The sequence below is a fragment of the Lotus japonicus genome, chromosome 5 (genome assembly GCF_012489685.1).
Source record: "Lotus japonicus ecotype B-129 chromosome 5, LjGifu_v1.2".
NCBI classification, from domain to species: Eukaryota; Viridiplantae; Streptophyta; class Magnoliopsida; order Fabales; family Fabaceae; genus Lotus; species Lotus japonicus.
In genome coordinates this window covers 48,280,890-48,306,528 of record NC_080045.1, presented here as the reverse complement: position 1 = coordinate 48,306,528, position 25,639 = coordinate 48,280,890, and the positions used below count along the sequence as shown (strand labels likewise).

At 40.5% G+C, this 25,639-nt stretch overlaps 3 protein-coding genes across 5 annotated transcripts; 2 read left to right on the top strand and 1 right to left on the bottom strand.

Annotated features, from left to right (window-relative positions):
- Positions 1-5,957: 5,957 nt before the first annotated feature.
- On the bottom strand, positions 5,958-7,635 carry LOC130719684 (uncharacterized). Its single transcript, XM_057570296.1, has 2 exons — positions 7,603-7,635; positions 5,958-6,884 (listed from the first exon to the last, which is right to left on the bottom strand). Exon 2 carries the CDS (start codon positions 6,873-6,875, stop codon positions 5,958-5,960), a length of 918 nt encoding a protein of 305 aa, XP_057426279.1. The 5' UTR covers positions 6,876-6,884; positions 7,603-7,635.
- Positions 7,636-10,639: 3,004 nt separating this feature from the next.
- Positions 10,640-16,972, top strand: LOC130717302 (probable methyltransferase PMT3). 3 transcript variants are annotated; one of them, XM_057567485.1, is made up of 8 exons: positions 10,640-10,658; positions 12,021-12,453; positions 12,888-13,052; positions 13,150-13,332; positions 13,986-14,580; positions 15,542-15,654; positions 15,791-16,011; positions 16,317-16,972. In XM_057567485.1, exons 2-8 carry the CDS (start codon positions 12,178-12,180, stop codon positions 16,636-16,638), a joined length of 1,875 nt encoding a protein of 624 aa, XP_057423468.1. In that variant the 5' UTR covers positions 10,640-10,658; positions 12,021-12,177; the 3' UTR covers positions 16,639-16,972. The 3 variants fall into 3 exon arrangements, with proteins under 3 accessions (XP_057423468.1, XP_057423467.1, XP_057423466.1); XM_057567484.1 differs by lacking the exon at positions 10,640-10,658 and adding an exon at positions 10,665-10,804; XM_057567483.1 differs by lacking the exon at positions 10,640-10,658 and adding an exon at positions 10,814-11,011.
- Positions 16,973-18,845: 1,873 nt separating this feature from the next.
- LOC130719683 (uncharacterized) lies at positions 18,846-20,357 on the top strand. The gene has a single exon (XM_057570295.1). The coding sequence runs from the start codon at positions 18,846-18,848 to the stop codon at positions 20,355-20,357; it is 1,512 nt and encodes a 503-aa protein (XP_057426278.1).
- The last annotated feature ends 5,282 nt before the right edge of the window (positions 20,358-25,639 follow it).

The following is a 25,639-nucleotide window of genomic DNA, read 5'->3' as shown; positions in this document are numbered from 1 at the left end:
TTTTGATCGATCCATTTTGGTAGCAGCATATAGTTGCATTATAGGGAACTAACACCTGACCCTATGTTGTTGAATTTTAGTTATTGGTTTATTGATATCTGGATTAACTTAAGTTGCTAGTTTATTTACCATGCTAGGTAATTAAATTTGAATAGCATGATTTTCTCTTTTATATGTGGTAGTTGCATGGAGTTAACCCTTTCTATTTGCTACTTGTTATTTGGGCGCTTAACGCTATTAGGCGATGAAGAGCCTTTTGGCGATGCTTAGCCATGCTGAGATGGAGGAGGGATAGTAACCGGCGGAGCAAGGATGGAAGAAATTGTATAGTTTCCTCTTAGTAGTTTATGCTTTGAGTCTTCTTCGTTATCTGAAAACTCTGTTACTAAAACCCTGTTTTCGCCACTGTTTAAGTGTGCGTACTTATTTTGGAAACCTGCTTATGATATTGTAAGACACTATTAGTATATGTCGGGAACGGGTTGTTTAATTAAGACTATGTTATGTATTAAACTGTGTTTAGTTGTTTTGAAAAGAAGAAAAAATTATTATGTTTTCTTAGGATTACGAAATAGTCCTTAGACTTTGTTAGGTTACTAATGTGACTCCTCAGTTGAGAAACCGGGGTGTTACATACTCTATCAATACCATTTAGGAAGAAAGAAAGCAATAACAATTTGGGTCGCCGTTGCAGTTGGAAATTGGGATAATGGTTGTGAGATTGAAGAATGGGTAGCAGGCACTGTGTAGTGACAGAGAGAAAATTGGGGGAAGAAGAGTGAAAGTGGGCACGTGATTTTTTAATTGTATGTTTTAATCCTAGCCATTTATTTTAATCTAATGGCTATAAATCATTCTTATCTTTCTCATATAAGAAATGCTTTCTCATATGATACTCCCCCTATATATGACATCGACTTGATAAGGGTAATTAATCCCTTTTTTGATGGTATAAGCATGGAACCAGTTGAAAAAAAGGGATATTTCGTTGGACGAGTTCAAGGAACCTATAGAATCGCTCTTGGATATTTTTTCTATTTTGGCCTTGGTAGTTTTTGAAGAACCATTCTCTTTTATATATATATATATATATATATATATATATATATATATAATTGCTTTATCCTACTATTGATTTCTTGTCTTTTATATATATTTTTTCGTTGTGAAAAACCCTAGGGTAGACGTCGGCTGAGATACTGGTTCTTGTACATTTGTATTTGTTGTTTGTCTACAGGTGGGGGATCAGAGTTTTGTGTTTGTGTTTTTAAAGGTTTGGATGCTCCTGTCACACACTTCTCTACCACTAGTGTTGCACACACATTTTAGGCTTTATTCCCGAGTCTTGAAGAGCTATAAGATTAGAATGAGGTTTCGATGTTATCATTGTGAGGTCCTTTTTAGGGCTTTCTGATTTTTTTCGACTTTCCGCTTGGATTGCTACTGGTATCATGACCGTCGTATTGTGATCACTTCGGTGGTACTTGCGGGTCAACTCGTGATATTAGAACCTTATCTCTAAAATTTAAGGGCAATCTAGGTACCATTTCTAATAGAGGTATAGATCTTTCTTGTGGCATACACTATAGATGAACCATAAGTTGACCACCTGTCTAAAGTTTAGAATACATGATCTTTGGAACCTCTAAGATTTACCTTGGAATGACAGTTGGGAGTAGATCATTTTCCAGTCTCTCACCTATGTGATATTGCCCCTTTTATTACATGATCTAGCCTATCACCTGTGTACATATAATGTCATTATCATCACTAACTTGTTAAATTTGCAAGCTTGCTATCACACAACATCTGTCTTCACATTAATTCAAAGAAATGTGACAATAGGAGGAGGAAGGAGGGACGAGGGGGAAGAAGAGGATGACAATTGAGGAAAAGGAGGATGAGGAAGGAGGCCAAGGGAGAAGAAGAGGGTGGCGTAGGAGCGTGTGAGAAGGAGGGGTTGACAGTGAGGGTTGCAGAGGATAAGGAGAAGGGAAGATTCGAAGATGAGGATGGCGAATGAGAATGAAGGATCCTACGGTGAGGGTGGTGGAAGGGAAGGGAAGGAGGAGGGATGGTGAAAAAGAAGGGACGCGCAAACGATGAGTGGCAGGGGATAGGAGGGAGACAAGAGTTAGGGTTTGGAGAGTGAAGAATTGAGATGCTTATATATATTCAAGTCAAGGTGGAATAATCAATGTCGTAGCGTTGACATGACCAACTTTAAACCTCGGGTCTTGTAAAATGATCTACGCTCTGACAACTTAGAGTCGTCTCCAACCAAAACTAAGGTGGCCAGTGCTTTTTGCCTCGGCCTGCAAGCTTTTAACATATGTTTGACATATTTAAACACTTTTGTTTAATAATTTTTGTATTTTGTAATTTTTATATTTCTTTTATTCAATACTTTTATATATTAGTTGTTTAATATTTTTAATTTCATAAAAAATTAATGAATTATATGTCTGATAACAAAAATACGTGTGCTCTCTTTATTAAATCTGAATTGTTTCTTTTCCTCTTTTAATAAGAAAACAATCTGAATTGTTTTTCCATTGACGTTTTTACAATATTATTTATTTATTAAATTTAATAATTTCAAACTATAAAATTATTTTTCAGATTATGTTTTTTTTTGGACATAAAATTAGGGTATTTGATAATACAATCCAGTATTTTTATGTATAACAGAAAAAAATGAAGTGTTGCTAATTAACCTTTACCGAATGTAACCAAAAAAAAAATTAACCTTTACTGAAGGCATGAGTCATGAGCGTGTGTGTATAAAAGGAAACTATTATGAGATGTCTTTTGTATAGGATGTGGTGATTCATAATTTGGGGGATTTGGGTTTGGCACCCCACCCTTTAGGCTACGCGCCCCAGCATTTTTTTTTATTCCAAAACTACCCATCGGTAAATGATTTGCCGATGTCAAAATAACAATCGGTAAATGATTTACCGTTTTTGTTCCTCAGTATGAACACCTTTATCCCATTACCCAGAACACGAAGAACAATATCGGTTAATCATTAACCGATTCTTATATTGATATCGGTATATCATTTACCGATTGGTAATCTGGCAGTTTGATCACCTTTTCACCATTACTCCTCCCTCCACCAACCCCTCCACCATTACTCCTCCCTCCAACAACCCCCCACCAGCCCCCCATAACTCGCCCAAACTACCTTATTCTACCATTACTCCACTCCTCCCTCACATTTCACCTTCCCACCACCACCACCATCTCCACATTTCCACCACCACCACCACCAAGGGAAAGCTTTTAACTTCTGGTAAGTGGTGTTAGCTTTGGTACTTTATTTATAGTTAGTTTAAGTAGTTAGTTGTTAGTTTAAGTAGTTAGTTTAGTTAGTTAAGTTGGTAATTTAGGCTGCTGAATCGTGAATCGAATCGGTAAATGAATTGCCGTTAATGTATCGGATTATGATTTACCGTTATTATACCGGAATTTGATTTACCGTTATAGGGTCGGTTATTGATTTACCGTTTTTGTTCCAGGGATGACAGAGTCCTTTTTCTTTGGTGAATCACAATTGATACATGCTGCTGGATTGGAAAATGATAATCCAGAGGAGCAACCATCACTAGCTGAACCTCCAATTATATCTATAGATGTCTCTCATTTGTATCATACTGATCAGGTACTCATTGCACAAATTTTTGCATGCTTTGTTTGCTTTGTTTATGCCTTGTTTTATGCCTTATGCCTTGTTTATCCTGAAACAGCGTTTCCCTTTGAAAGATGATCTTATGAAATGGGTTCGCGACATTTCTATGGCAAATAATTTTGTTTTGGTGACAACAAAGTCTGATAGTGGTGCGAAGGGAAGAAAAGAATATGTCATTCTGGGGTGTGAGAAGCATGGTGCGTATATTCCCTACAGAGAACCGGATCTTGTTGAAGGAACGTCAACACAAAAGACAGGTTGTCCTTTTAGGCTAAAAGGACGACATACGAAAGATGATAAAGGTTGGTGGTTGAAGGTGATGGACGGTAGACACATCCATCTCGCAGCTGAGTCACTAGTTGGCCACAATTACGCTGGTAGACTGAATAGTGAGGCGAAGGAGGACGTGATAAATCAGGCTAAGACTTGGGTTCCACCTAGAAAGATGTTGGCGTCCTTGAAGGAAAAAGATCCTTCAAACTTGACTACCATCCAACAAATTTATGGTGTTTGCAAGCGGTTCAGACAATCCGTTCGTGGGTCACTGACAGAGATACAATACTTGCTGAAGAAGTTGGACGGTGAGAAGTATGTTCACTTCGAACGAAATGAACCCGGATCGGAAGTGATTAGAGATATATTTTGGGCTCATCCGAATGCCGTCAAACTTTTCAACACATTCCCATATGTAGTGATCATGGATTGCACATACAAGACCAGCAAATACAAACTACCCTTGCTCGAGATTGTTGGCCTGACCTCCACGGATAAAACATACTCAATAGCATTCTGTTACATTGGCAGTGAGACCACAGAGGACTACATTTGGGCATTGGAGTGTATGAAGTCTCTGATTTCCGACCAATCCAGGTTGCCTAGAGTGATTGTGACGGATAGAGATCTTGCTTTATTGAGTGCTGCTTCACAAAGCCTTCCCACCACCACCCATTTACTATGCTTGTGGCACATCAACAAGTGTGTTTTGGCAAAGTGCAAAGAGTATGTTGGCACGGATGATTTTGCTCAAGAGGTTATGGACAAGTGGGCCGAATTGGTAGATGCTCAAACAGTTCCAGAATTTGAAGCTCATTGGATTGAATTGTTTAACATGTGCAAGCATAAACACAAGTTGAAATTTGCCACTTATTGTTCTACTACATGGTTGGTCCACAAGCAGAAATTTGCCAAGGCATGGACAAATCATGTGATGCATTTTGGAACAACAACAAGTAACATGTACAAAAATTATGTTATGACTTGTTATATGTATTTCATTTCATAGATTATTACAATATTAATTCTTACATGTGCGTTGTTGGTTTGCAGGGCTGAAGGTGCACATGCCAGCTTGAAGTTGATGTTGCGGAACAGTAAGGGTGACCTGGCCACATCATGGAATGCGTCGCATAGTTTGACCACCAATCGCCACACTGAGATAGTAGCATCGTTTGAGCGCAGTATGAATAAAATTGATCACCTTTTCAAGACCCCTTTCTACACAAATATTAGGGGATTTGTGTCAATCAAATGCCTGAAACTCATTGATGCTGAACTGACAAGAATGGGAGCCTGCGGCGGCAGATGCGATTGCTTATTGAGAGAGACTCATGGACTACCTTGCGGTTGTCAACTTGCAGGTTACCGGTCAACCACTCTCCTCTCAACTACTTCCAATTATTTATATTTGTGATTCAATGTAACATGTCTGTGAACTTGCAGATTATGAGAGGATTCCGTACGAGGCCATTCATCCATTCTGGAAGAGCCTAAGTTGGGAGCATGTACCTGTTGCAGATACTGGCAGCTCAGATATTTGCGGACTAAACCATGGAGAGATGCACCCAGAAGTTGAGGCACTGACACGTTATTTCCATTCTTTGGATACTGGAGGGCAGAGTATGGTAAGGAGGAAGCTTCAAGCGATATATTGTCCTGAAAGGAGTACACTATGTACTCCTGAGCTTCGGATAAAGTCCAACCGCACTCCTAAGTTGAAAGAGAGCAAACAACCCAAGGGTCGAGCAATAGGATCCTTGACTCGTGATCCTTCAGCGTTTGAACTTACAGACAAGAAGATTAAAGAGGAAAAAAAGTCTTCACAACCAGCAAAGAGGAAGAAGCGTGTGAAGAAGTCTGATACAAGCCATTTCATGTGTAACTTTCCAGCCTTTCTCCATCCATATATTGGCACAATTACAGATGTTGAGGATGATGGTAACTGTGGCTATAGATCCATTGCTGCATTAATGGGGCATTCCGCCGGTCAGGACGGTTGGCCTTGGGTTAGTGCTGCAACCTCGTCTCGCTCCCCTCTGCCCGGAGTGTAGAACCTCGACCCTGTGGGAAGATGGAGAAGAGCAGACACATCGTCCAGGGTGATAGTCATCTCCCCGAACGGCATGTGGAAGCTACTCGTCTCCTCATGCCATCTCTCAACAAGGGCCAGTACGACAGCTGGGTCTGTCTCCGGTAACCCGCACCAAGGCAGGTGATACAAACCCGTCTGCTGCAGCAGCTGTCGCACATGTGTGTGGGCCTCTGAATCGCCATCACAGGGGAGGTTCCATACCTTCCCCCCAACAGTGGCCACCCTCAATGTCCGACGGTCCACGTACCGCGGGTCTGTGCGAAGAAGTGCCTGCCACGTCCAAGGAGCCTTGTGGTCAGGATAATGCGCAAGAAGCGACAGATCCTCAGGCCCCCCGGGAAACGGTGCCACCCTCTGGATGAGGTCGTCATCCGCACCGCCCTCTGCACCGCCCTCTGGCATAACATCAGCAGCATCAATCTCCTCCTGCAGAATAAGAGGCTCCTCCTCCTCACCACTAAGCTCAGAAGAAGAAGAAGACTCCTCGCCACTAGGCTCAGAAGAAGATGTCTCCTGACGAGGTAACTCAGCCATCGGAGACAACGGAGCAGGGTCCAGCTCAGCCGGAGCCCTAGTAGCAGATGGAGCGGGGGTAGCTGACGGAGCCCCGACCGGAGTAGCAGATGGAGCCGGGGTAGCTAACGGAGCCTCGACCGGAGTAGCAGATGGGGATGGAGACGGAGCTGAAGCCTCTACCGCCTGAGTGGCTGCAATATGGTCGCCGCGCCTGGTAGAAGCATGCAAGCGCTCGTGTCGATCCGCTGGATCCTCACTAGTAGAAGCATGTCGTGACCTCTTCCTCCCGCCCTTCATTCTCGCTATCTGTGCAAAACAAACAAATTTAACAATACTTGTCATAATAAGTAAAGCATTTTCACATATGAGCATATCATTTGAGTCATTTTTTAACTTAATCAAGAAATTTCCAATCAATCGTTTAGCAACTAACCATAGGAAAAGGAAAATATAGAGAATTAGTTGTTAGTTTGCATGTGAATGTGATTAAATTAAATTTCTAGCTGTGTTAAGGTCAAGCAACCATCATCACAAGCAAACAAAAACAATAAACAACTTTCCTAATTACAACACATGAAGCATATGATTTGAGCGCTTAATCTTTTCCAATAAACAATAAACAATAAACAACTTTCCTAATCACAACACATCAAATCTATCTTGATCTTTTCCAATTCTCAACAAATCAGCAAAGTAATCCTGGAAGCTAAATACATGCCATGGTTAAATATTGGAAATAAATTTTGGAAGTCTGCACTGTCATACTGTCATATCGGAAAATCATTTTCCATTACCATATCGGAAAATCATTTTCCATTATCATATCGGAAATTGATTTTCCGATATTACAGTAAACCCAGAAACAGACCCAAATGCACCCCACTCGTGCCCGTACTCGTTTCATGGAATTTCAGGCAACAAAACACAACAAAACCTACCTCTAATCATCAATCAACTACCCTAGTGTTCAACCATTGACCTAATTCAAACTTCAAATGTGAAAATCATTGAAATCAAAACTTACCTTTTGAATGTAATGGAATGGGTCTTTGTGAGAGCTTTGATGATGATTAGAACCGACCTTTGAGATGATTGAAGTGGTGGAACCGAGCTTTGAGAGAGGATGCGATTGAGGGAGGGAAATTTGGATTTTGAAATAATGGGTTTCAAAACCCAAACTGTCGTGTTTATATGTTTTAAACACGATCGGTAAATGATTACCCGTTATAGAGTCGGGTAATCATTTACCGTTTTTAATCAACTGGTTTTCTGGTAATTTCGCCCCCCAAGGTGGGGCGGGGGGCCTAATGGGTGGGGTGTTAAACCCAAATCCCATAATTTGGCAGAGGCCATAGATACAATTGAGATGAACTGATACAATTCAGATGAACTGATGGGTTTGATTGGGATTCTCAACTAGCTAACACTAAATAATGCTAGCTGCTCATTCGCCCTACGTGTGTCGAAATGTTTCCTCCTCCAATGGTGAAAGTTAATGGGTGTTACAACTTGAAAGAATTTCCTTAAAAAAAGTCTGTATTTCTGTGTAGTGGGTTTACTGTGGCAAATCATGTTTGCAGAGGGCCATGCGTAATTACTTCTCAATTAGGTTTTGCCTCTTTTTCTTCTCTTTCTTCTTTTGTATTGGGTTGAAGTACCCCTTGTACTTCTATTCAATATATTTCTAATTGCCTATAAAAAAAAAAAACTTCTCAATTCACTAGTTATTTAATTTACTAATTTGGGTCCTATTAGGAAGACTTATTGTACGGACCTTAATTCTTTTCAAAAGTTTTACATATATATTTGGACTAAATATGTTTTTAGTACTGGTAAAATATGAGTGAAATGGATTTAATCCCTTTTAAAAAATTCATAATTTTTAATTGTTGACATTAGTGAAATTAATCTCGGTTCATTTGTGACAGTTTAAACCGCCATTAAACCAATAATAAAAATTTGTGGTGGTTAAAAATCGTTGCTAATACACAAAATTGCCACAAAAAGTACAACATGAGACGAACTTCACATATTTTAATAATGTTGGAGACTAAAAACCAAGAATTTTTTAGAATGACCAAATTCAATTCATCCCTATTTTACCGGGATTAAAAACATATTTAACCTTGTATATTTTCAATGTTGAGCTTTAATAACATTTAGTTTTATGAATCTAATCAAGTGTAGCCCTATACAAAAATTTGGCGTGTGGTTGGGGTCTTGGGGATGATGTCCTTGCACTTTGTTTGAGTATCCTTAATGGTATTACTTCCCCACCTTTGATCATAATTGAACCCTCATTGTGCTCATTCCCAAGTTGAAGCGCATGGATCATGTTAGTCATTTTAGGTCTGTTAGCCTTTGTAATGTAATCTTTAAATTGGTTACAAGAAATGATTTTGAACCGACTTAAGTATATCCAACCTAATATTGTTGATGATACATAAAGCTCTTTTATGCCTAATAGACTGATAACTGATAATGCTTTAATTGCTTTTGAATGTGTTCCTCATATGAAGAAGAAAAAGTTGGGAATAAAGGGGATCATGGCCCTTGAACTTGACCTTAGCCTTTGTTGGAGAGTGTTTTGTCTCAAATGAGTTTCTCTTTGTCTTGGCTTGATTTGATTATGCAATGTGCATGTGTCGAAAGTGAAGTTCCCTATAATGGTCAATGGCTAGCCCTCTCACGATTTTATTCCATACATAGGGCTTTGTTAAGTGACCTCATATCACCTTATCTTTTTATTTTATGTGGAGAGATGTTGTCGTGTATGATTGAAAAGTCTATTGTAGACTCTTCCATTCATGGTATCTCGATTGTCTGTAGGGCTCCTTGTATTTCACATTTATTGTTTACAGATAATAGTATCATATTTGCAAGATCAAAAGTATAGGAGGCTAGCTAACCAATTTTGCATATTCTGCTATCTTATGATGCAGCTTCTAGGAAAAAAATAAACCTTGACAACTAAAATGTGCCTAGTTTCGGGGTTGATGAACTTATATGACTAATGGAAGAAAAGGTAGTGGAAAGTTACGAGAAATACTTAGACTTCCAACCAATATTGGTAAATCAAAGTCTCAGGCCTTCAATTTTGTTAAGGAACGAGTCTGGAAGAAGCTCGAAGGGTGGAAGTAGAAAGAACTCTCTAGAGCTGGGACTGGGAGGGAAGTGTTGGTAAAATCTATTGCCCAAACGATATCTTCCTACTGTTTAGAAATATAATATAAACTCATTCATCTGACCTTTACCCAACAGCTTAAGCTTTATGGATAATTGGTTGCATGATATGGTATACCAAAAACTTAATCTGTTGGGTTAATGGTCAAATTAGTCTCTGAGTACAAATCACAAAGCTTCCCTGAGTTAATTCGACCATTAACTCCCTCTAGGGTTAATAGTCAAATTAGTCCATGAGTTTGTAAGCGAGATTGATTTTAGTCACTCTAAGGAAAAATGACGTTTAGTGGCGGTCATTTTTACAATTACTGACCGCCACTAGACGTCATTTTTCCTCAAATGGACTAAAATCAAACTTGCTTATAAACTCAGAGACTAATTTGACCAATAACCCTAAAATTTATTGCACAAGCAATATTTTCTTGGAGTAGAAATTCTGATATCCTGCAGCAGTCACTTGATCCAACCTATTTCAGCTATTAAATTAGCCAAGGCTCTGTATTCGGACTCTTTTTTTTTATGCTTCGGACTGTATTCGGACTCTGTGCTTGACCTCAATAAATGGTATAATAAGTTATAAAGTCTATGACTAAATCTTATATAGTATTAAATTTTTATAGGTCTTATATTATTAAATCTAACAGTATCAGGTCTTATAATAATAATATTGGAATAGTGGTTTTTTATTGGGAAAATGCATAATAGCGGCATTTGAAATTTCACAAGGCACATAATTAAAATTCATAAATATTCTAATTGTACTAGTATTTATCTTTTCATGGTGTTGCATAAAACAATCACCACCGACTGAGAGTAAGAGTTGGAAAACGCTATGCCGTGTGCCATGCCATGGCAATGATTGTTTTGTTAGATGTGCCAACCCACTTCATCCAAATGGTAAAAAACCAGCACCACCCACATCATGTTTTTCCCCCTTACAATATACTAGATAAATGCCATAAAAGTCTCTTGTTAGTGCCACCCTTAATCACAGGTCAATTTGCTGTCGACAGACACTGCAACTGTTCCTAGCACACTTTAAGGTTGGGACACTCACACACACCACCTTAAAATCCACACCGCCCTGCTGTCACTCACGCACACACTATCATATTCAAACACTGTCTCTCTGAGATCTCATCTCATTTCCCTCTTGCTCTTCTTCTTCTTGTTTTCATTGATTTTTTTTATACAAAGCTGGGATTTTGATTTCATTTCCTCATACCCAATTGGATTTTGATCTGAACCCAGTAAGCTTCTTGTGTCATTCTTCTTCCTTTGATATGTTCGTTTTTTGCATTTTCTTTCTGGGGTGTTGGATCCGGAACATTTTGTGGTATTTTGATTTGGCTGTTTTGTTTCATTGGCAGTTGTGATGATTGCTGCCTCTAATGTATTGAATGCAGCTTAGGTTCCATGTTTTTTGCGTTTGTTACTAAAGAGTGTTTACCCGTTTCAATACTAGTGTTTTTTTCCCCATTGGGTCAGATCTGAGAGTTCCATTTAATTGTATGATTAATTTGTGTCATTAAGATGATCCATGTTGTTAGATTTAAATCCATTGGTTTACTTGTCACTTTAGATCATGTTTGCAGGCATGATTTAGATCCATCATTTTTACTCATTTACTCTCCCTTTACTGTATGGTTATCATAATTGTCATCATTGCTTTTACTATTTCCCACGTATATATTTTTCCCTCTTTAGGACTTTTGGCATGAAGAATTTGGTTAAAAATTGGAGTGATCTTGTGGTTTGAGTTATAACTTATTGTTGGACTAAATTGCAAAAGTTCCAGTTACACTCTAGGATTGTAGATGCTAGATCACCAATTAGGCTAGGCAGAAAGTTTTCCATTTATAAATCCTGGTTTCCTTGTGTACTATGATATGTATTACTTTAGCTGGGGTGCACTTGGCCAATTGATTGCAGTTAGTGCTGTTACAAAACTTGCCTTGCTGATTGGTTGCCCTGCTTACATTGAACTTTGTCCCACCAGGAAATAAAAGAAGTTTTAAGTTGGTGGTTTCTATATATGGATCTGTTCTCCTTATGACGAAGTTTGAAATTGGTTTCTATATTTGGATCTGTTTACCTCATCTTAGTTTGAACATTTTCATGATGGGAAAGTCTAATAAATGATGGACTTCATGTATGCTTTCATAGTCTTTGTTCCTTTAAGCTTTATGGTTTAATCAAAAGTCAAAACAACAACAACATAGTGAATATTTTGCTGATTGTTGTTTCCCATATTTGCAGGTTAATCATTAAGTCAGTGTATTCTGAGGGAGCTGGACAATAAGTGGAGTTTTTTATGGTGAATTTGACATTGAATGTCTGGTGAAACAAGATCTTTGTAGTTCATTACTGAACAGTGGAAGTTGCAATTTACATTTGTATTGCTTTCAACTAATAAATGATGAGGGGAAGATCTGATGGATCTCAAAAGAAGCGCTTAGTTGCTTCCATTTGTGCTGTGACAATTTTCATTGGTTTTCTGTATGTGTATGGTGGATCCATCTTTGGTTCACATAATAGTGGTTCAGCTGCTCTTGAATATGGCAGTAAATCATTGAGAAGACTTGGTTCATCATACTTAGGTGCAGATGATGACACTGATGGAAAGCAAGATGAATCTTCATCAAGTTTCAGGCTGGGAGATGGGGACGATATTGTTCCAAAGAGTTTCCCTGTAAGTTACTTTGTAAGCTTAGACATAGGGCACATTCACTCTATTTCTTCACACAACATCCTTATAATTTCTCTTTTCTCTAATGTTTTGCTTTTTGGTTTGATCAGTCTTTACACATATGAAGTGTTTTATTCAAGTTCATGTTGCCAAACTCATGAGTTCATGTAGAGTTTAGTAAATTTCTGATCAATAGTACACGTTTGTCGTGGAAGATGCTCAAAAGTAAATGGAAAATTAGAAGTTGAAGCAAACTAATTCCTATCCGCAATTCACACCCAAATCAAGCAACGAAAGAAAATTGTTTGGATTATGTAAATGAAATTCTTAGTTCCTAATGTAAACAAGTGGACACAATCAAGTTCATGCACAGAATCCAAATGTAGCTATGCTTTTGGATTATCATCAATCTCATTACAATCTTTCTGCTTTTGAAGGTTTGTGATGATCGTCATTCTGAGTTGATTCCCTGCTTGGATAGACACCTTATCTATCAAATGCGGATGAAGCTGGACCTGTCTGTGATGGAACACTATGAGAGACATTGTCCTCCTGCAGAAAGGCGATACAATTGCTTGATTCCTCCTCCACCAGCATACAAGGTGAAGAAGATGCTAAGAATAGATGTGATCTTCAACATATCCTCCATTACGTATGTATTATGTTAGTCAAATTTTTGTTTTTTGTATGATGTCTCAGGTCCCTATTAAGTGGCCACAGAGCAGAGATGAGGTATGGAAAGCAAATATCCCACATACCCACCTTGCAAAGGAGAAGTCTGACCAGAATTGGATGATTGTAAAGGGTGAAAAGATAGCATTTCCTGGTGGCGGGACTCATTTTCACTATGGAGCTGATAAGTACATTGCGTCAATTGCAAATGTAAGAAAGATGAAATCTAGATATATATACATTCATACGTACATACATACATTTGTGTGAGATTGGGAGTTCCATGGGATTTTGTGTTTATCCAGCTCTATCCATATGCCTATTGCCTAATTGGCTACTACTACTTACGAGAACTTATTTGCAGCTTTCCACCTTCATTTAATATCCACTATGCCTATTGCCCTTCACATCTTGTTCTGCAGTATCTTTAATTGACAGATGTAGATATTGCAGACTATTTAAACTCCACCTATTAGCTTAAGCTTCTGTAGAAATTGATCTTTTACATTTTATGAAGTGATTGGAAGTTCAAATATTCTTCGCCATTCTAAATTATTTGGAACAAAATTCTATCATAGGGTAAAAAACTGGCCTATGCTTTCTCCTTGCTTCAACACCAAAATGGCTCTTGTATGAGGGCATGTATTAGAGATATAAAACCCGTTAAATGTCTCCACCTAATAGTTCAAGCTTTTAGAAACGTGGATCCTTGAAAGATATGAGATTTTCTTTAAATTAGTTATTATACTTTTCAATATCTGCCATATTTTCTGTTACTGGTTGGTTGATATATTCTGTTTCTCTAGCTTTTCTTGCTTTTTGTGGATCAATCATTATTTTAACACTCCAGTTTGCGTTCCCAGATGCTTAATTTTTCGAACAATAATCTAAACAATGAAGGAAGATTGCGGACTGTGCTTGATGTTGGTTGTGGTGTTGCAAGTTTTGGAGCATATCTTCTTTCATCTGATATCATTGCAATGTCCTTGGCACCGAATGATGTGCATCAAAATCAAATTCAATTTGCTTTAGAAAGAGGAATCCCTGCATATCTTGGTGTCTTGGGAACTAAGAGACTCCCTTATCCAAGCAGATCTTTTGAACTTGCTCATTGTTCTCGTTGTCGAATTGATTGGCTTCAAAGAGATGGAATACTACTTCTTGAACTAGACCGGGTGCTCAGGCCCGGAGGTTATTTTGCATATTCATCTCCCGAGGCATATGCTCAGGATGAAGAGGATCTAAGGATATGGAGAGAAATGAGTGATCTTGTGGGGCGAATGTGTTGGAGAATAGCTGCAAAAAAGAATCAAACTGTCATCTGGCAAAAACCTCTGACAAATGACTGCTATATGGAAAGAGAACCTGGTACCCGCCCTCCTCTTTGCCAGTCTGATGAAGATCCAGATGCAGTTTGGGGTGTAAATATGGAGGCTTGCATAACACCTTACAGTGATCGTGAGTACTCTGTTCTCAGATTTATTTGATTGTTTTTGGCTTTTTGCATTCTATGACGTCTAGCAGTTTCTTTATAACTTTCAACTCATAGAAGGGGAGCCTTGAGTTGCGCCATGTGACTGAGGTCACAAGTTCAAGTCCTGGAAACAGCCTCTTGTGTTAAAAAGCAAGGTAAGGCTACATACGACCACGTAGTCGGACCCTTCCCCGGACCCTGCGCATAGCGGGAGCTTTCGTGCACCGGGCCGCGCTTTTTATCAACTCATGGATACGTCTTTTAGTGGCATGCTGTTTTTTCCTCTGGTGCATTTGTCAATGTTTATTTATGCTATATGCTTTCTATGGCCCGTTCTGGAAAGTAGAGTTCTTTCCCTTTAGTTGCAACTTTGCAATGAGTTGTTTGATTTCCTCCAAGTAAACCAAATGGGCCTGAGAAGTGAGGTTGGTTGCATATTGTGACTGTCCATGAACTTCTTCATTGGTAGCGGTATATTAGCTTACAAGAACTGAAGGTTGTGCATTATGACAGCAATTGCTTTTCTCATTAAACAATCTTCTTGTTTTATAGCATCAAGTGACCTGCTATGAGATCTTGTTGCTGAATGCACCTAACTAAAATCCTTAATATCTATTAATTTAAAGCATGTTCACAATTTTCGATCTTATGCTACTGGGTGGAGGCAAGGATGATTCTTTTTTCCTTGTGGCTTTGTTGTCAAATGTCTTAGTTGTAGAAACAGCCTCTTTGCACACAGAAGTAAGGTAGGATAAAATACGCCTGAGAGCCGTATGCACTGGGCTTCCTTTATGCTGGCGGCTAGATATAAAAGCTTTACATTTCCTTATATGCATGTCGCCTGTATCCCAAGCTGCTAAAATCCTGCTTTTTTATTTTATTTAATTATTAAAGAGAACTGTGGATATGAAACTTACACACTGAAACTTTTGTTGATTCTATCAGATGTCAACAGAGCTAAGGGTAGTGGATTAGCTCCATGGCCTGCAAGATTGACCAGTCCTCCTCCTAGATTAGCTGACTTTGGCTATTCAAATGAAATGTTTGAAAAGGACACGGTAATATGGAATTACAATTGATTTCTTGATGATGATTTTAATTACTTTTCACCCCTGTGAACATAGAGCTATTTTATAATAGTAATATACATTTAGATAAACCAACTTTTGGCTTAAATTTTGTCACATGATACAGGAACTTTGGCAAAGAAGAGTTGAGAAATACTGGAATCTCTTGAGTCCAAAAATCTCATCAAACACATTGAGGAATATTATGGATATGAAAGCAAGCATGGGTTCTTTTGCAGCTGCACTCAGAGACAAGGATGTCTGGGTGATGAACGTTGTGCCTCAAGATGGACTGAACACTCTTAAGCTTGTATATGATAGAGGCCTCATAGGCAGTACTCATGACTGGTATTGAAGCTAGCTTACTTGAATTATAAATTTAATGCTTTTGATATTTTTCCAATTTCCATACATTTGAGGCATTTGTGACTGCTGATTTTATAAAGGTTTTATAAACTAGAGGATACATCAATTTGTAGAGATCCTAATATACCCCTCCGGCTGAGAGAACTCAGTGATTTAACAAAATAAGTTCTTCAGGATTGTTGTTTGTTCTTGACTCAGTTGTTATGTTTTGTTTTTGTAGTTCCTCTTTGAGTGAAATTGCAATTGATTCAAAGTTTCTAAGTCTTGATTTGATGCATCTAAAACAGGTGTGAAGCATTTTCGACATACCCCCGGACTTATGATTTACTCCATGCGCCGAATGTCTTCTCTGACCTGGAAAAGAAAGGCTGCAGCCCGGAAGATCTATTAATTGAGATGGATCGCATTCTTAGGCCAACCGGTTTCATAATCATCCGGGATAAACAGCCTGTGATTGATTTTGTGAAGAAGTATTTAACTGCTTTGCACTGGGAAGCAGTTGCAACTTCAGATTCCAGTTCTGACTCTGATCAGGATGGTGATGAAGTTGTTTTTATCATTCAGAAGAAATTGTGGCTGACTAGCAAAAGTTTCACGGATTCGGAATAGGACAACCATTACATTTTCCATTTTCTTATATATTATCTGCTGGAAGTTACAAGGGCTGAAAGCATTCCCAAGTGGTGAAAGCAGTGAACACCTTCAATTTGTAGTGTTACATAATATTTTTCTTTTCATTCTATTTCCTTCTATTGATTCTCATATTTGGGCTAATGATTCATGTTACCAAGGATAGGGCATCACGCTTTTATTCAAAATTTTGCCTGCATTTGGGTATTATGTAAGCTAGTTAATAATCAAGACATTGCAGACTTGATTGAAGTATAGATAAGGACTTTACAAGTTATGTAACATTATATATTCATATATTTTCTTCTCAGTATTTTATTTGTGGTTTTAATAGTTTTCACTGCTTAGTTCTGAACAGCCAGAGCCCAGAAATGAAATTCTAGGGCCCAAGGTCCTATTTTATAAGGAATAAAAAACATATTTAAGTGAAAATATAAAAACATGATATCGAAATATATCATTTACAATTTTACATGGATCATGCATCAGGATTCCCTCGTGCCATTCTCTCTGCCCTCATGTGGAGTTTGTGTTCATTTCTCTGTCATATTTATTAAATATGTGAGACCCTTTAAATATTTATTAAGAGCAAGATAGTATGGAAAGCACTAATGGAAAGGAAAGCTGAAATTGACGTTATGATTCTTCTGAACTATTTATCATTATCGATATGAGATTAATTTCTATACACTGACGGTGTAAAAAGTTTTACACCATCATTTAATCATAACCTTTCATTTTCTATTTTAGATATTATTAAATTCAAAATTAATTGTGAGATAACCAAATGGAGGGATGTGATTGAATGATGATGTAAAACTTATTTACACCGTCGGTGCATAGAAATTAATCTCTATCGATATATCTGCATAGTCGACATCAATGAGAATATACTCGAGACTTGGTGATCGCATTAAGTGAGTATATCTTTCCCAACAAATCATTCTCTATAGTACTGTTCGGGGATCGACCCTGAACTAGATGCTTAAGGAGCTTAATTATCTATCAATTGTGTTATACCATGTTGGTATAATTTGGGTAAACTAACATGAGAAAAAGGATGATGCACCGACTAGTGTAAAGTTTTTTTACACCGTCAACCAATCAGATTTATGAAATTAAATAAAAAGAGAGATTTTCTCACATCCTTAAAATCTGATTGGTTGTTGGTGTTAAAAAACTTTATACCGTCGGTGGATAGAAATTAAACTCAACTAACATATCATTCATGATATAAGAAGTTACTTTTTTAATAAAAAATATATCTATGTTATAACCGTCAATATTCTAGTAATGACTATAAGTTGTTTGTAAATAACCGACAAATTTTGGAAGTAGTTGGTAATTTTGAATTCCTGATGGTTTTTTGTGGTTAACGACAATTTGTGATAGCATGTAATAACAATTTATCTTGTAGTGATGAAACAAAACAAAGCAGAGCAAGCAAGCAGAACATAACATAATGTAATAGACTAGAACATCATAATAGTGTTATGTGTACCATGTTGATAACTCTGCATATAACCATTTATCATATTGCTTAAATGAATTTTATTAAATAATCTTTTAAAAATACTTAATATGTTATCAAATTGTTAACTTTATCAAACAGTGGTTATATAGGTGGTGGTGGTGGTGACGACAGTGGTGGTTGTAGCGGTAGTTGCGATGGCGTGGTGATGGTGAGAGTGGCGGTAGTGCGGTGGCTGAGGGTGGTGACGACAATGTTGTAGGGTAGTGGGGATAGAAGGTGCTGGTTTTGGTGTTGGTGGTGGTACTGGTGGCGGTGGAGGATGATGGTGGTGATGCCAGTGTTGGTGGTGGTTGTGGTGGTGGCGGTGGCAGATGGTGATCGCAATGGTTGTGGATGTGACAATGGCGGTTGTAGCAGTGACAATTGTGATAGTGGTGGTGATGGAGGGTGGTTGTGGTGGTGGCGGCGTGACAATAGATTAAATATATTCAAGTAGTTCATATGTCACCAATTTGATAGAGCCTAATCTCACCTCTCTATACTGAATTAAATTATCCATCAATTTAACGTATAAGAGTGATTGATGGATAAACATATACAGTACAACTTTAACATTAAAATGGATAAATTAAATTAAAAAAGTTGAGAACGAAAAAAATTTTAAAATTCTACAGAGTGAGAGAGAGAGAGAGAGAGAGAGGCTGTATCAAGTATGACGGCGGCCTCCGCCGGTGCCAACTCCGGAAAGGAAAGGCCACCTCAGATTCAGTTCTCAGAGGAAGGGGGACGTAGCAAGCCAACACCAAAGTCGTTTCGAGACATGGTTATGGCAGGCACCATGCCGGTACCTGAAAGATTGAAGGTTGATCTCTTGGCAAATAAGCTTGTCAGGATTGAATGTGATGATGGAAATCGTTTGCTGCCTCGCGTGTTCGCGGCGGACTCGGTTTTGTCGGCGTTGAGCTCACCGTGGAAGGACTCGTTTATAGTAAAGCTTCTAGGTAAGCATCTGGGCTACAACCTTATGAAACAGAAGCTACATGCTCTATGGAAACCACAGGGCGCTTTTGACATCCTCGATGTTGACCATGGTTTCTATATGGTGAGATTTGTGAGTCCGGAGGACAGAGAGAAGGTGCTGCAGGGTAGGCCTTGGGTGATCTTCAACCACTATGTGGCGGTATCAACTTGGACCCCAGATTTTGTTGCAACTGCGTCAGCGATCCATAAAACAATGGTGTGGATTCACTTCCCTGGACTTAATCTAGCTTTTTATGACGAGAGCTTCCTGCGTGCAATGGCCACAGCAGTTGGAAAACCTGTGAAGGTGGACACGAGCACGCAGACATTTAGTCGAGGTCGGTATGCGAGGGTATGCGTGGAGATTGATCTTAGCTTACCGGTGGTGGGGAAGGTATGGTTCCGGGACAATTGGTTTCGGGTCGAGTATGAAGGGCTCCATATTATTTGTGATCAATGTGGGTGCTATGGTCATGTACGATGGGATTGCGGTCCACGAGATGATGGTGCAACGACTTCCCATGCTAAAAAGCAAGGGCCTGTGAAAGTGGTCGCAGCGCCGGCGACGAAGCGCACTACTGCGATGGTAGAGAATGGAGCCAGTGACCTTCCTGGCAAGAATCAAGGAGCAGTTATGGAAATTTCCGTAGATCACGCAATTGGTATGGAAGTTTCTGCATCACAAGCATCTGATTTGGAAGTTGCTGAAACTAAGGCCAATCTCATCATTATGGAGAATAATGAGCCTGCGTTACATGGAGATTGGATGGTGGTTAAAAGCAAGAAGAGCAAAAAAGGTAATAATGCACGTCCCTCGGCTAAAGAGGGGGAAAAGGGTAAACAGAAAAGTCAAGCCATTAAGAAGGAGAATATTAAGAATAAAAGCAATAAAACTGGTCTTCATGGCCAAAAGGTGGACCCAGTGAGGCCTCCAGCACCGCCTAATTTGGCCCTCGCGGCAGTTAACACACCGTCCAAGCGCCGGAGAGGAGAAGATGGGACACCAGTCAAGCCGGCAACGACTAAGCAGTCGCAGCGCAAGCATGTATCGGCAGCGAAAAAGTTTACTCAGAATGATCAACACCATGCATTATCCAAAGGTCTGGGTGTTGCTTGTGCGGTACGACAACTTAATTTTGCCTTGGGACCTCAGAATAGTGGGGTAACAGCCTCTGATCCTCCTGATCATGGGGACCCCAATTAGGGGATGGCCCTTGTCACAGCAGCACATCGTTTTGTCATGATAGAGTTCAAGGATTTTGTTGTGCTCTCCTGGAATGTTAGGGGTGCTGCTAGTGCAGGGACGAAGAGACAGTTGAGCAGTCTCGTGATGCGATTCAAACCCGCAGTGGTTTTTATCATGGAAACACACACTCAGTTTGACAAGGTGAGGAGATTTTGGGCCCACCTAGACTACGTTCCACTTCACATTGTGGAGGCGCAGGGGTATTCTGGAGGGCTTTGGTGCCTTGTACCCAAGCAGGGTGGCTTCGGTTATTCTGTTTATGACGTGTTTGGGCAAGCTATTACTGTGGAGATTAAGGCGGTGCAAGCATCGTGGATGTGCACGGGAGTCTATGCAAACCCAATCCCCGCGACACGCTTACTTTGTTGGGATTACCTTAAGCAGCTGCGTCGTCAAATTCTTCATGCATGGATGCTTGTAGGAGATTTTAATGACTCCTTGTTCGGGTCGAATCAGAGGGGAGGTGTCTTCAACCAGGCCCGGGCTGATCGTTTTGCCTCTGTTTTACAAGATTGTAATTTGCTAGACATTCACACTATTGGTAATAAGTTCACTTGGGTGCGGAAACGAGCAGGTCTGCCTATTATGCAGAAAAAATTAGATTGGTGCCTGGGTGATCAAAGCTGGCGAGTGTCTTTCCCAGAGGCAGTAGCTGAAAACTTAGTGCGACTGCATTCGGACCACACCCCGGTCCTAGTTCGTTGTGGCGGCTTTCCAGGTATCCGAGGTGTGCGACCATTCCGGTTTGAGGCGGCTTGGATCAGTCATTCGGAGTATGAGCAGGTGGTGTCAGGAGCTTGGGAATCGGGTAACTCGCTTGCATCTAGTTTACAATCGGTGCAGGAACACTCCTTGATCTTCAATAAGGATGTGTTTGAGCATATTATGCATAGAAAGCGTCATTTGGAGGCTCGCATTCTAGGCTTGCAACGCAAGTTGGAAGTGGTGGATTCAGCATCCCTTTCTATTCTTCATAATCAGCTACAGCAGGAGCTTGATCAGACACTTGCCCAAGAAGAAACCTTGTGGTTTCAAAAGTCAAGGGAGCAACAAGCACTTTATGGTGATAGAAATACTAAGTATTTCCACACTCAGACCTTAAATAGGCGCCGCAGGAACAAGATTCATGCTTTGACACTACTGAACGGTGAGAAGTGCACAGATGACCAAATTTTACAGCATGAAGTGGTGAAATTTTTCAAGGAACTGTTTTGTATGACGGATCAAGTTCAACCTTCCATTGTCAGTGGTTATGAATGCCCTCGGATTAGGGGTGTCCACCGGACGGGTTCGGGCGGGTTCGGACCGATATTGTCGGTTTTGGTCGGTTTAAACCACCAAACATAGAGAACCGCCACCGTCCGGCGAGTATGATCGGTTTTTTCAGGTTCGGTCTTGTCGGGTTTCGGATGTATTCGTTCGGTCAATCGGGTTGAGAAGAAAAAGAAAAACAACAATTATAGAAAAGAGGGCACAGAGAAGTAAACATGATTTTTTCATTAATATTTCACATTTCAATACAATAGAAGCAAAATAAACCCAAAAACACAACAAATCGAAGAGGAACCTCAACGGGAAAATCGCACGTAAGGGTTCACACTAGCAGATCAAGAACCTTTGACCTTGCTGTGAGCTTCACCTTTCTGTAGAGGAAAAATGGACACCTTGATGAGAGAGATCTGAGCGCCACTGTAGATGGAGGGGTCGCAGAACTCCAGATCTAGTCTCGTGGGTTGTATTGTGACGAGAAGAAGAGAAGATCAGTGGTGGCTACCTTAACAGTGGGGAGAAGAGAAGAGAACAAAATAGCTAAGAGGTTATCTATGAGAGAGGAAGAGAAGAGACATGGCGGCGACGGTGGTGGTGGAGTGGGGTAGTGTGGCGGCGGCTAGGGTTCGCTCATTGTGGGAAGGGCAGAGTGATGGAGAGTGGCGGCTAGGGTTGGCTGAAGATGGGAAGAGAAGAGTGATGGAGAGAGTAATGCTCGTGAGTGGTGAGGTTTATTTGTTTTAAATGGGCTTGTTTTTTTTTCCATAACTTTCTCTTTCTTTCTCACTCAAACGGGCTGGGCTGTAGTTTTTTTTTTTAAACTACTTCGGTCGGTTCGGTCGGTTAGCAGCCCAAACCGAAACCGACCAAAATAAACCATAAAAAACCGAAAAGGCTCACCCGTTTAACTCGTGGACAACCCGAACCGACCCACTGGAGCAAAAAGGCCTTCGGGCTGGTCGGTTTGGGCCGGTTTAGTTTTTGTTGGACAGCCCTACCTCGGATTGGGTCAAACCACTTGGATCGTCTGACCGCAACAGTCACGAAAGAGGAGGCGTGGGACGCATTAGCATCCATGCAGCCATTTAGAGCACCAGGCCCGGATGGCTTTCAGGTGATTTTCTTTAAAAACTTATTGGCATATTGTAGGCGATAAGGTGTGGATGTTGGTGAGGGATGCGTTTGCTACAGGGACGTTTGACCCGGTGGTGTCAGAAACGCTTGTGGCTCTTATTCCTAAGGTGGATGTCCCAACAACATTCCGGGAGTTGAGGCCGATCAGCTTGTGCAACGTGATTTATAAGGTAATAACTAAGGTGCTTGTTTGTCGGCTTCGGCCATGTATGCAGGAGATAGTTGGACCGCTGCAAAGTAGTTTTATTCCAGGGAGGGGTACCACAGACAACGCCATTATTCTTCAAGAGATTGTGCATTTTATGAACCAGAAGCGGACGAAGAATAAGAATATTGTCTTCAAACTTGATCTAGAGAAGGCTTACGATCGAGTGGACTGGCAGTTTTTGAACGCTACTTTGAATGCTTTTGGTTTTCCTAGTTCCATAGCTACTTTGATTATGCACTGTGTCTCGTCGGCTTCTCTCTCCATCCTCTGGAATGGGATTCGACTACCGTCCTTTAGATCTTCAAGGGGACTCCGGCAAGGGGACCCTCCATCTCCTTATCTATTTGTTCTGTGTATGGAGCGGCTTGCTCACATGATCCAACATGAAGTGAGTGGTAATAATTGGAAGCCAGTTGCAATTTCTCAAGGGGGACCAACCATTTCACATTTGTTTTTTGTCGATGATGTGTTATTATTCACTAAGGCAGAAGTGGACCAGGTGAGGGTGGTTCATGGGGTCTTGGAGAGATTTTGTCGAGCTTCTGGTTTGAGAGTTAATGTGGCAAAGTCCAAGGCGATGACTTCGGTTCATGTGTTGGAAGGGCTCAAGGAGAGAATTGTTGCTATTACGTCCATTCCATTCACTGCCAATCTTGGGAAGTATTTAGGATTCCCTATTATTCATGGAAGGGTCAAGAAGGAGGGTCTTACGTTTATTGTGGATAGGATAACAAAGAGGCTTGCGGCTTGGAAGGGGAAATTATTGAACAAGCCGGGAAGGGTAACTCTTGTTCGTTCTGTCATATCTGCAATTCCTGTATATGTTATGCAATTGAATTGGCTCCCTCAAGCTATTTGTGACCAGATTGATTCCATTGCTAGACGGTTCATTTGGGGTAGCGAGACAAGGCGGGGTGTCCCTCTTGTTGCATGGGAGAAAATTGCAAAACCAAGGCGGCAGGGTGGTTTGGGTATCCGGTGTGCGCGTCTAAACAATGTTGCGCTTCTTGGCAAGCATCTGTGGAGTTTGCTTCATGAGCAAGATAAATTCTGGGTGCAGATTGTGAGATCCAGATACCATGTGGATGGAGATATATTAACGTGCCAGAACTCTGCAGGTTCGCCTTTTTGGAGATCGGTTATGCGGGCTAGGACTATCTTGGTTGATGGATATGTGTTTCGACTTGGATGTGGGTCTTCTTCGTTCTGGTATTCTAATTGGTCACCCTTGGGTTTGATTTATAATTTGGTTCCTTTTGTAAGCATTCATGACACTCAGCTTTCTGTTAGAGACGTTTATGGTTCTGGCTCCTGCAATTTCTCCTTGCTGTACACTATGCTTCCCGACCAAGTTATTCAGACCCTTTCTCACATTCATGTTACGCTTGATGATGGAACACCAGACTGCTTTGTATGGCAGCACCAGCTTGAAGGTCAGTATAGTGCTCGTGGGGGATATGATTGGCTTCTCTCGCGACAACCGCATGGTGGTGCTCCTATGACTAGTTGGACGTGGGTTTGGAACTTGCCGGTTCCGGAGAATATTCGTTTTTTTGTCTGGCAAGCAGTTCATGATTCTGTTCCTACTCAGGCTCTCCTTCATCATCGTTCTTTAGTTGATTCAGCGGTGTGCCCTGGCTGCGGTACAATGGTTGAAACTTTCTTCCATTGTGTGCGGGATTGCACGACTGCGAGACAGGTTTGGCACTTGTCCGGGTTGGTTCTACCTCAGCAGTTTCGTATGATTCATACTGTCAAGGAGTGGGGGCAGTTATTTACTGGCTTTGGTTTAACGCTGGTGCTCGTGTTTGTCTGGACGATTTGGAAACATCGTTGTAAGCTTGTTTTTGCAGGGGAGCAGATGGAGGCAGCAGCTATAGTCCGAGAAGCTTGGGGACAACTTACTGTCATTGGAAAAGTCTATGCAACCAGTGGGGTGTCTCTCCCACAACGTTGGGTCAGTTGGCGGGCGCCTCAGGATGGTTTCGTGTCCCTCAATGTTGATGGAAGTTTCATAGGAAATCCAGGCCAAGCAGGGTGTGGTGGCCTTATTCGTGCAGCTGATGGCTCGTGGTTAGGTGGGTTTGCGAGTGGTATTGGTATTGCTGACTCCCTCAAAGCTGAATTGTTAGCAATTTTGCGCGGGCTAGAGCTGTGTTGGCAGCTTGGATATAGGAGGATTGAGCTGTCTTCTGATTCCCAAACAGCTATGGGTCTCCTCGCGAATGCGCATTCTGTGTTTCATCATTACTCGTCGGTGATTGGAAGGATCAAAGAGTTGCTTCAGCGTGAGTGGGAGGTTCATCGGTTCCATTTGCTCCGGGAAGGGAATGCTCCGGCAGATTACTTGGCTAAGTTAGGAGCCACGACAGCTATGGGCATGGAGGTTTGGCTTACTCCGCCTACTAGCGTTAGTGCTCTTTTACTGGCTGATGCGATGGGTACAGAGTTCTTGAGGCTGTAGCTTTTTGGTTCTTTGTCATTATTTACCAAAAAAAAATGGATAAATTCATAATGTAGTATAAACTTATACAATTATGTCTAATATGATAAACCAAATGAATCCTAAGTAGGTGATTGAGTGTTTGGATGTGAGAATAAGATTTATGTATGAATTTCTCTATATATA